The sequence below is a fragment of the Nicotiana sylvestris genome, chromosome 9 (genome assembly GCF_000393655.2).
Source record: "Nicotiana sylvestris chromosome 9, ASM39365v2, whole genome shotgun sequence".
NCBI classification, from domain to species: Eukaryota; Viridiplantae; Streptophyta; class Magnoliopsida; order Solanales; family Solanaceae; genus Nicotiana; species Nicotiana sylvestris.
This window is the reverse complement of record NC_091065.1, coordinates 719,282-731,387: the sequence shown is the minus strand read 5'-3', so window position 1 is coordinate 731,387 and position 12,106 is coordinate 719,282. Positions and strand designations below refer to the sequence as shown.

General features: G+C 43.9%; 1 protein-coding gene across 1 annotated transcript; it reads left to right on the top strand.

The window, feature by feature from the left end:
* Positions 1–7,645: 7,645 nt before the first annotated feature.
* On the top strand, positions 7,646–8,656 carry LOC104233256 (uncharacterized). Its single transcript, XM_009786627.1, has one exon. The coding sequence runs from the start codon at positions 7,646–7,648 to the stop codon at positions 8,654–8,656; it is 1,011 nt and encodes a 336-aa protein (XP_009784929.1).
* Positions 8,657–12,106: the final 3,450 nt, after the last annotated feature.

Here is a 12,106-nt window from a genome sequence, read left to right as displayed (position 1 = left end):
AGACCCTGATGCCAAGCACCAGTGCCCAGCCTCAGGCCAGCACATCAAGTGTCGCGCGCACCCACAGCAACGCGCGCAGACCCTGACCCGCAAGACAAAGATGCTGCCATCGGACTTAGTTTTTCCTTGTAATAATCTAAGTCCTTTTCATTGTAATCATAGGCTAGCTTACATCATTTTCATTTCAGTGTGCTTCTACAGCTTTATTAGGACTAGTCTTGTAATGTTGGTTTATTTTTTTAAGCATTATTAAGGGGGACCAAACAATCAAACATTTCAATCAGCATTTTCTGGTGTCTCTCCCCCTCGACACCACATCATTGTAATCATCATTTTCAGTCATCAATAAAATCATCATCAGCATTCAAAACCCAATTCTCTCTCAGCTTCCGCAATTGCTCACGACATTGGTTTTCCCGCACGGCACTGACAATCTAGTCTAGCGTGCGGCGAGGACCTCATTGGCGGACAGCAACCGCACTGACATCGGTTGCTTAGCCTTACGTTGCCCTTCCAAAGATCATCAGGAAGGCGTTGCGTAACAGTTGGTATCAGAGCCTAGGCTCGACATCGGACGAGGGAACATTTGCCATCATCACCATTTCTGACCATGGTGAATCATGGGGAGCGTCTAGCATCCCTAGAAGAGACGGTTGACCGATCAAAGCAACAACCTAGTGCAAAGGTTGGACGACCTGGACCGCCGAATGCGGCAGGCGGAAAATGACATTGCAAACATCAGTCGTGACTCCGACGAGGACCGACAAACGGCAGCCATCGAAACTGCCAATATTCATGGCAAATTTGAGGACCTCCAACAGGAGCGTGCCGACGATTTAGCCCATCAGCAACATGAGGCAGACAGACTAACTGCCATGCAGCAAACCATAAACGACTTGACAGACAAGCTCAACGTTGTCAATGCTGCCTTACAGAGCCTACTTCGAGAAGGCAACCATCACATCAGGGGTGCAGCAGACCTCACCCCCATTCCACAAAAGCTTAAGATACCGGAGCCAAAGCCCTACGACGGATCCCGGGATGCTAAAGAAGTGGAAAACTTCATCTTCGACATCGAACAATACTTCGATGCCGTGGGCCATTTGGAGGAATCCAAAAAGGTAGCGACTGCTGCCATGTATCTTCAAGGCGATGCCAAACTTTGGTGGCGGGTCAAATACGAAGCCATCAAGGCCGGTGAAGATACTCTTCAGACATGGGACGAATTGAAGGTAGCCATACGCCTGCAGTTCTTTCCCGAAAATGTGGAATACAACGCAAGGAGAAAGCTACGGGACCTCCGCCACACCAGATCAGTGAGGGAGTACGTGCGCGAATTCTCCGCACTCATGCTAAACATACGCGACATGGGGGACAAAGACAAACTCTTCGCATTCATAGAAGGTTTGAAACCTCATGCCCGTATGGAACTACAGCGACAACGGGTAGACACCCTGCCCAAGGCCATTCAAGCTGCAGAATGCCTTGGCGATTATCATTTGGGAACTCAGAACGACAGGCCCCAGCCGTCTGTCCGAGGGGGATTCAACGGGCACCATCCCAGCAATGGTGGCCCAAGCAAAAGTGGGGGAGATCGGAGTGCATCCAAAACTAAGACTCCTCCCTCCAACAGCAACAGTGCTGCATCCATCAACAACAATCAGGGGAGAAAGCCTCCCTCAGAATGCCGTCATTGCGGCGGGGCACATTGGAACAATGAATGCCCAAATATCAAGGTCAATGTTCATCAGACTGTCGAGGATGAGACAGATGCATCAGACACATCCGAAGACGACCAGGTAGGCGCCTTCAATGCAATTGTTGGCTCTATCCCACATGCCTTAGCGGGGACCAGTGCATGTCCTCCTAAGAAAACATCAGTCCCGATCACCAAGAAAGGGAAAGAAAAGATGGACGAGAGACCTCCTAAACAAGCGAGGACCCTAATGTTCGTCGAGCTGAAAGTGAACGGCAAGCCCCTTCATGCATTGATAGACACGGGTGCCACCCACAACTACTTGTCATCAACGCAAGTAGAGCGCCTAGGTCTTGTTGTGCAAAAGAGCAAAGGCCGCGTCAAGGCTATCAACTCACCACCTCAGACATTGGGTGGAACAACTACAAATGTCCCAGTGAAACTTGGCCCATACAAAGGAAGCATCGACCTGCGCATCGCAATCATAGATGACTTCGACATCATAGTGGGTTTAGAGTTCATGAGGCAAACCAACACCATTCCGGTACCATATGCCAACATGCTCCTGATGATGGGAGAAAAAGGGGCCAAGCCCTGCACCATTCCATGTTTTCCCATAAAGATGGCCGCTGAAAACATCTCGGCCATGCAGTTGGAGAAGGTAGTCAACAGACATGAACCCCAGGTTCAGGCTACCCTTCGCAACAACAATCAGCCATCATGTCATCGGCCTCAAAAGACTGGTGATGCTCATCATCGTGTGAAGACTTGTCAGCCATTCCACAAGGACAAGTCGGATCACTCATCACAGCCGGAACCCTCACAGCCATTACATGTCCCTCAGAGACCATGGGAAAGTGTTTCCCTCAGATTCATCACGGGATTGCCCCAAGTCGGCAATCTTGCATCCATCATGGTTGTCATAGATCAATTTTCAAACTATGCAACCTTCATAGCAGCCCCGAAAAATGCATCAGCAGAAGATACAGCTCGACTCTTCTTCTCGCACATTGTCAAACATTGGGGCCTGCCCAAAAACATTGTTAGTAGGCGCGACTCACGCTTCACTAGCAACTTTTGGACCCATCTCTTCAGGTGCTTTGGGTCAACATTGAGTCACAACACAGACATCCATCCACCATCGGATGGCCAGACAGACCGGTTCGATGACATGCTGGAGGAATATCTCCGCAACTTCGCAACCGGATCACAGAAGCATTGGGTGAAGCTCCTGGATGCTGCTCAACTGTGTTTCAATTCTCAAAAGAGCCATCATACAAACAAGAGCCCTTTTGAAATTGTTACCGGACAGCAACCGCTTCTCCCGCAAACGGTGAATGCCTCAACCATGCCGAAATCTCCTCGAGCTGCCAACTTCTCGAGCGAATGGGAGCGCAACATGGAGATAGTGCGGAGCTATCTCATCAGGGCCCAAGAGCGGGCAAAAAGGTTCACCGAACAAAATCTTTGCTTTGCCCAACATCAACCAGGGGACAAAGTAATGCTATGCATCCCAAAGCGGTACTTGTTTGCAGAAAGGACCCATGACCCTCGCCTGCAACAAAAATACATTGGGCCCCTGCCCATTGCAAAACGCATTGGGAAGTCCACATACCAGGTCAAAACTCCATCCTGGTGGAAGATCCATCCAGTCTTCCATGTCAGCCGCATGCAATCATTGCTTCGCTACAACAGCAAGCTCAAAGAACAGAGGGGCGCAGACCTCCCATCCAACAACCATCAGAATCATCATCATCATCATCATCATCATAAGGCTCCGAGGACGGCGCCAACTCAGGTGGGGGAGAATGTCATGGGCTGCTTTCCAGACATGCCCCATGACCCCTTGGCCGCGCCCCATGGCGGCCTAGCAAGCCTCACAATGCCTAGCGCCATGGTCGGCCCCGTGGTCTTGGCTGCGCCAAGTGACAAGCTGCAGGCCCATTCCAACAGCGCCTCGCGCACAGACCCTGATGCCAAGCACCAGTGCCCAGCCTCAGGCCAGCACATCAAGTGTCGCGCGCGCCCACAGCAACGCGCGCGCAGACCCTGACCCGCAAGACAAAGATGCTGCCATCGGACTTAGTTTTTCCTTGTAATAATCTAAGTCCTTTTCATTGTAATCATAGGCTAGTTTACATCATTTTCATTTCAGTGTGCTTCTACAGCTTTATTAGGACTAGTCTTGTAATGTTGGTTTATTTTTTTTAAGCATTATTAAGGGGGACCAAACAATCAAACATTTCAATCAGCATTTTCTGGTGTCTCTCCCCCTCGACACCACATCATTGTAATCATCATTTTCAGTCATCAATAAAATCATCATCAGCATTCAAAACCCAATTCTCTCTCAGCTTCCGCAATTGCTCACGACATTGGTTTTCCCGCACGGCACTGACAATCTAGTCTAGCGTGCGGCGAGGACCTCATTGGCGGACAGCAACCGCACTGACATCGGTTGCTTAGCCTTACGTTGCCCTTCCAAAGATCATCAGGAAGGCGTTGCGTAACAGTATGTATGTGTTTAATTAGTTTATCTATGTCGCACATTTAGAGGAGTTTCTCGTGGATCTTAATATAATATGCTTTTATAGCTAATATTGATTATTTGACTAATTTAAGACAAATGAGCTTTCCACTAGTTGCTTTTGAAAGGAACAAAAAGACTGTTCTGCTCGTGTGAAATTCAAAAATAATCAGATTTACAAGTGGTAATTGAAAATAAGTCATAGTTTCAAAAGTAGTCGAACTTTAGCTATTTTTCATGTAAAATTAAATCTGAACGAAAATACTGTTCAAAATCTGGAAAATATTCCAATAATATATTGGAGTTCCAGTATAATATACTGGAGTTCCAGCATAATATATCGGTGATGTTTGGCTATAATTCCATATTTTAGTACATGATTTACCTTACATTTTAGGTGCTTTAATGCTAAACTATACTTTATTTGCGCGTAATGAAGTTTATTTTATGTGTAGGTACATTGAAGATGAAATTAGAGCAAAATGAGTATTTAAAGTATAAATCATGCTCCAAAACAGTAGGAAAGAAGAAAGAAAGATTTGAGCAGCGAAAAAATGAAGCAGCAGGCGAAGCAAGCCCAGAGGCTCGCGTTAGAGCAGGAGAGGCGAGCTACTGAGCTCGCGTGGAAGCGCGCGATGCGAGGGTAGGGCGAGGTTGAGCGTGCGGAATGTCTCGCGCCGCACAGTCTGAGGTGAGATGCATCTCACGTTTTACCTCGCGAGGCACGGTCCATAGCGAGCCTAATCCGGATTTTGAAGGCTTATTTCGTCTCCTTGTTGGACTTGGACTTGGACTATGTCATTTAGGTCTTTTCCTACACATATAAATAGGCGTTAAACACCATTTTTAAGGAGTTTTTGCGACCGGAGGCAAGAATAGCTCGTGAAACAACTGTTGGGGGAAATAATCATCGATTTCTACATTCCTTCATATTTACTTTATAATTTATTTATGCAAAATACTTGGTAAATTATTACTATAAGTATGAGTAGCTAAACTTCTAATCTAGGGATTTTTATGGAACCTATTGGGGGATGATATTCCTGTTACGTTTAATATAGATTTACTATAGCTTTTTCTCTATTTGTTCAACTACGTTTATATTGTGGTTGGTTGAAGAGCTCTCAATCGACTGTGTCTATTTAGTGTGCATTACTCGAAAGAGAGTGTATATTTAGGTAGTTGTTGAACAACATCACTCCTAACGTATATGAGGAATCAATACGGATGATTTAAAGTTGGGATTAGGAATAATGAAACCTTGGTGCAATCCGAGTGAGCCGTAACTTAGTGCCAACTAGCGTAGTTCGGAAGAATATGTCTAGTAAATTGTGGTAGTTACTCGGGAGAGAATTACAACACTCAGAGTGATCATGATCGGTAGAGAAAGCTTAGGCAAATTTATAGGAAACGTAGCGGAAAGAATTCCGACAATAGAGAAAATCAAAACCTTAGATCATTCTAAATTTTGTCTACAATCCGTTTGTAGTTAGTTATCAATTACTGCATTTTCATAACTAGATCTTTAGTTGTAAACATCCTATTTGTTATTTAAATATTTCTGAAGATTGATTGCGTGAATTTGAGCGAGCCTATTAGCTGTGCTTAATAGGTTAATTCCCTGTGGGATTTGACTCTGGACTTGTTAGCTGGTATATATTTGTAACGACTGCTTAGTCCTTTGTATAAGGCATAGTTGGGCCTGATCAAATTTTAGTGCCGTTGCCGGGGGATTAACGGTGTTATTAATTGTAGTTAAAAGAAGAGCTAGAATTTTTAGTGTAGTCAATTTTCTTCATTTTAAACTAAATACATTAAAATTCTAACGTTTGTAGTCTTGGGTGTTATAGGTGCATGCCTAGAAACTCCTCAAGAACTGGTGAATTGTTCGAAGCATTATCAAATCCTGAGAAAGTTTCAAGGTACTGAATTGTGCAAACAAGAAGGACAAACAACAACAAAACTCAACAGAATGAATCGAACCAGACATGGATGGCGTAATAGAAAATCCAAACAACAGAAATAATGTGAATGACTTGAACAATCAGGGTGTGGCGCCTCTTGTGCCAGAAGTAGCCTTGTATGATTGGGCACAACCCACCGCTGAAAATCTAGTAACCGCAATTGCAGTCCTTCAGATACAAGCAAAATCATTTCAAATCACAAATAACATGCTACATTTGTTGCAGAACAAGTGACTATTCTCAGGGTCTTACATTGAAGATCCTCAGCAGCATCTGAAAAATTTTCTTTCGATATGTGTCGCGCAAAGGCAATCAAATGTGACACCGGAAGTAATAAAGCTGTTGTTGCTTCCATTCTCGGTGACGGGAAAGGCTCAGACTTGGCTCAATTTACTCCCCATAAACTCCATCACTACTTGGGAGGAATTAGTCAAGTAATTTTTGAACAAGTTCTACCCACTCAATAAGACTGCCAAACAAGTTGATGAGATATTAAGCTTCAGGCAGAGACCAACAGAAACACTACAAGAAACGTGGAGAGGTTCAAAGGATGCTGGTTAAGTGTCCACACCATGGCATTCCAGATCAGATGTTGGGGCAGAGGTTCTACATGAGATTGGCAGACAACTTAAAGGCCAATGTTGATGCTTCAGCAGGTGGAACATTTTTGAGCAAATCATTCAGAGAATGCAAGATCCTACTTGATAAAATGGCTCAAAACTTAGGATGGATGACAAGAGACTCTACGATCACTCCTGTTGTTCATTTAGTAGCTTTGGACCCAAATAACTCCATAGCCGAAAATATAGCCACTCTGATGACGCATATGAGTATCCTCACCAAAAATATTGATGAATCAGGCCAGAAGCAGCAGGTACGCATAGTTGACGCGACTAATAGGGGCTTATGTACACCATGCATTAACCAACCATATATATGCTTGTAGAGTGCGGAAAGTGACAACCAGAACTATCAGGAAAATATGAACTATGTGGCCAACTATGGAGGATAGAGGCAAGGTGTTCAGAATTGGGGCCAACAGAATCAACAATATAGACCAGTGCAGCAGCAGTACAATAATAGCAACAATCCTGGAGCTATGCAACCAAAGGGTCAAGTTGTGCCTTATCAAAGGCAACAGGGATACAATCAGCAAAATCAGCAGCCAACTTATCAACAACCTCAATAACAATAGATAGTGCGACAAGATGATAGGTTGTTTGAAATTAAAGGAATGTTGGAATAAATCATTGGGGCCAGCAGAAAATGAAAGAAAATGTCCACCAGATGCAAGAAAAGACACACCAAATAGATGAAAAGGTAGTATCGCAAGACTTAGCTATCAAAGGTAATGAGATTCGACTAGGGCAGATATTGATGGCTCTGAATAATTGTCCCTAAGGAACGTTACCTGCAGACACCTATGTCAATCCAAAAGAGCAGGGCTCGAAACAGCTTATGGAAGTGAATTTAAGAAATGGTAGAGACCTAGATCTAGAGCAAGAAATTGCTCGCGAAAGACGACCAACTGAAACACTTGTGCCAGTACCCATTGAGGTAGATGATTCAACTAGGTTAACTGAGGTGATGATACAACATGCACAAGAGAACACAAGCAAAGAAAAAGAGGTTGTGAAGGAGACTGACGTAGTTCAAGAAATGACAATAGAAGCACTGCCCGAGCAGGATAAAACTCAAATCACAGGAAGGAAGCGACTTCCAGCACCATTTCCACAGAGATTGGCCAAATATCATAAGGATGAGCAATATAAGAAATTCATAAAGATGTTGAAACAAATTCAGGTGACCATTCTACTAATTGACACCTTGAGGGAGATGCATGGGTATGCCAAAATGATGAAGGATTTGATGTCTCGCAAGTTCGACTTCCAAGACTTGGCCATTGTTACACTAACCCAGACCTGTAGTGGTGTCATGACGAGACCCATAGCTAAGAAGTTGTCAGACCCAGGGAGTTTTACAATCCCATGCACAATAGGTAGTTATGCTTTTGCTAAAGCATTGTGTTATTTAGGGGCAAGCATAAACTTGATTCCCCTGGCTATCTACAAAAGGTTAGGCATTGGAAGAGCAAGACTCATATCCATGTTACTACAGCTAGTCGACCGGATAGTGAAGAGGCCATCAGGTATCCTTGATGATGTACTAGTGCAGGTTGGAAAGTTTGTGTTTCCAGCAGATTTTGTCATTCTGGACTGCTGGGTTGACAAAGAGATTTCCATAACTTTGGGAAGACCATTCTTGGCCACGGGGAGAGCTCTAATTGATTGTGAAACTGGAGGGCTAAAAATGAGACTGAACGATGAAGAGATAATGTTCAATGTGCAGAAGTCTATGTTGCGGCCAAGTGAATTTGCTAACTGCTCTCTGATACAAGCTGTTGATGTAATTTCGGAGGAGGAAGATGAGGCTCTGAAAGTTAAAGACCCCCCGCAACCTATCTCATGAACTTAGAAGAAGTAAATAGAGAGGACATGGCGAAGTGGGTGCTGGCTCTTGAAGGCCAAGGGTTCTGGAAAAGAGAGCTCGAATTTGAGGCTTTGCACTTAGAAGAAAGAAAGACTCCTCCAGCTAAGCCATCGATCGAAGCGCCACGCAGTTGGAACTGAAATCGTACCACCTCACCTCACGTATGCTTTACTAGGACCTAACTCAACTTTACTTGTTAATATCTCATCGGGATTGTTATATGTGCAAGTAGAACAACTTTTGCATGTATTAATAGAGTGCAAAACTGTAATTAGTTGGACCATTGCATACATTAAGGGTATCAACCCTGTCTTCTGTATGCATAAGATTTTACTGGAAGAAAACCACAAGCCTTCCAGAGAACATCAAAGAAGGCTGAACCCCAAAATGAAAGAGTGGTGAAAAAGGAGGTGATAAAATGGTTAGATGCGGGAATCATATTCCCCATCTCCAACAGCAACTGGATTAGCCCAGTTCAATGTGTGCCAAAGAAAGTTGGAATGAATGTGGTGCAAAATGAGAACAATGAGCTGATCTCAACAAGAACAATCACGGGATGGCAAATTTGTATGGACTACAAAAAACTAAACAAGACCACCCAAAAAGACCATTTTCCCTTGTCGTTCATTGATCAAATGTTAGATAGATTGGCTGGGAGGTCCCACTATTGCTTTCTGGATGGATACTCGGGGTATAATCAGATCTCTATTGCCCCAGAAGATAGAGAAAAAACGTCATTCACCTGTCCATATGGCGTCTACGCTTTCCGGAGAATGACGTTTGGCATATCCAATGCACCCGCCATATTTCAAAGGTGCATGATGACCATCTTCACAGATATGGTAGAAGACATAATAGAAGTCTTCATGGATGATTTCTCAGTGTTGGGATACTCGTTTGATGACTGTCATAAGAATCTGAAAAGAGTGCTGAAAAGATTTGTGGAGACTAATCTGGTACTTAACTAGGAAAAGTGCCATTTCATGGTACACGAAAGTATAGTCTTGGGGCACCTAGTGTCAAGTAAGGGCATTGAAGTGGATCGTGCAAAGGTGGATGTGATAGAAAAGTTACCACCACCCACTTCCATCAAAGCAATAAGAAGTTTCCTTGGCCACGCCGATTTCTACATGCTGTTTATAAAATATTTCTCCAAAATTGCTAATCCCTTGTGTAAACTGCTTGAAAAGATCACCCTTTTGTATTTTCTGATGACTTCAGGGTTGTGAGGAGTTGAAGAAGAAATTGGTGACTGCACCAATCATAGTGGCCCCCGATTAGGGGCAACCTTTCACACTGATGTGCGATGCAAGCGACTATGCTGTGGGAGAAGTTCTTGGGCAGGAAAAAGATAAAGTCATGCATCCAATTTACTACACAAGTAGAACCTTGAGCGGTGCCCAACTGAATGACACAATGACAGAGAAAGAGATGCTAGCTGTGGTGTTTGCATTTGATAAATTCAGGTCATACCTGATAGACTCAAAGGTACCTGTTTACACTAGCCATGCTGCTCTCAGGTACCTAATTAAGAAAAAGGAGTCAAAGCCGCACCTAATTCGATGGTTGCTACTGCTACAAGAGTTCGACTTGGAAATCCGGGACCGAAAGGGAACAGAAAACCAAGTTGCTGATCATTTGTCCAGGTTTGAAGGAGCGAAAAAGAAGGTTGAGGTGGAGGAGATCATGTCGACTTTCCCAGATGAACAACTTTCAGCAACGAGCCTCGAGGAAACACCATGGTATGCAGATATTGCAAATTACATGGCAAGTGGTATTGTTCCCTATGACTTGTCTTCTGTGCAAAACAAAAAGTTTCTCTGTGATTGTCGTATGTATTTCTGGGATAAACCATGTTTGTTTAGGAGTCTTGATAATATGATCGGGAGATGCATTCCCAAGATAGATCAATCTTTTATTTTGCAGGCATGTCATGCTTCACCGTATGGAGGACATTTTGAATGTGTATGTGTCACGACCCTAACCCGAACCCGGTCGTGATGGCGCCTCTCGTGAAGACAAGGCCAGCCAGACAAAAATAGAACACCTCATTTAAATAGTTAAATACCATAAATAGTTCTAAACATGATATAATAACCATAATTTGCGGAAATAATGATAACAACAGTAGAAACCATCCCGACACAGCCCAAACTGGGGTGTCACAAGTCATGAGCAACTAATAAATTCGGATACCAGTCTACTAGATACGAAATCCGATACAGAAGTTCAAGGACATAAAAATAGTAAGATAAGGGAGGCACGGGGCTGCGGACGCCAACAAATACCTCGTAGTCCCGAAAACACTGCCCGGACTGGAAGGATCATCACTTAGGAGCAAACTCTGCGATGCCTGAATCTGCACACACGGTGCAGGAAGTACTGTGAGTACTCCGACTTAGTGAGTAATAATCATAAATAATGGCTGAAAGCAAGAAAACACGTAAAGGCACAAAACAATTATATACCAAGTAGTAAAATTACTTAAAGCAGTAGATCGGTGAGGATGTCAAATGAAATCCCTTTAAACCAAGTAAAACAGGTAATTTAGTAGGTATATAACAAGTAGAAATCTGCCCCTCGGGCACAATAACAATCACTCCGAACAGTATCAGCCCCTCGGGCTCACTCTCAGTACAATATCAGCCCCTCGGGCTCACTCTCAAATCATGATGGGTACCCGCGCTCACTGTAGGGGTGCAGACTTCGGAGGGCCCCCTTACGGCCCAAGCTCTATATCAAGCCACCTCGTGGCGCATAAAAGTATCTCAGGCCCTCGGCCTCATATCACTCAGCATATCCTCACATATGTCCCTCGGCCTTACTCAGTCCGAAAATCATCACAAGCCCCTCGGGCATTAGCAAAATAGTAGTTCTCAGCCCAAAACTTCATTTAGAAATATTATTTAAGTTTCAAATATGAATAAAAGAGGCTGAGTTTGTAAAACAGTAGATACCAATAGGATTGAGTTTAAATAATAAGTCAAAATAGTGAGGAAACAGTGATAAAAATCCCCGAAGGATTCAAATAGTTGGCACGAAGCCCAAATCATGATGATAACAAATAAGTTTCAGTCCAATACACGGTAAAAACATCAGTCGGGACGGACCAAATTACAATCCGCAATAGTAAACGACCCCACGCTCCTCATCAAACGCGTGTCTCACCTCAATATAGCACTACGTGTGCAAATTCAGAGTTTTAAACCCTCAGGACATCATTTACAATCATTACTCACCTCGAACCGGCTACAACTCTAGCTCGCGACACCTTTGCCCCTCGAATCGACCTCCACGCACATTGAATCTGTCCAAAATCATAACGAATACATCACAATATGCTAAGGAAACCAAGCCCAAGCGAAAACAATCGAAAAATATCAAAAATCCCTAAATTAGCAAAACCCGAGTCCCGGGCCCATTTCTCGA

What these genes read in the sequence shown, in the direction of transcription:
- LOC104233256 (XM_009786627.1), top strand. Translation starts at nt 7,646, where the DNA reads ATGGAAGTGAATTTAAGAAATGGTAGAGACCTAGATCTAGAGCAAGAA.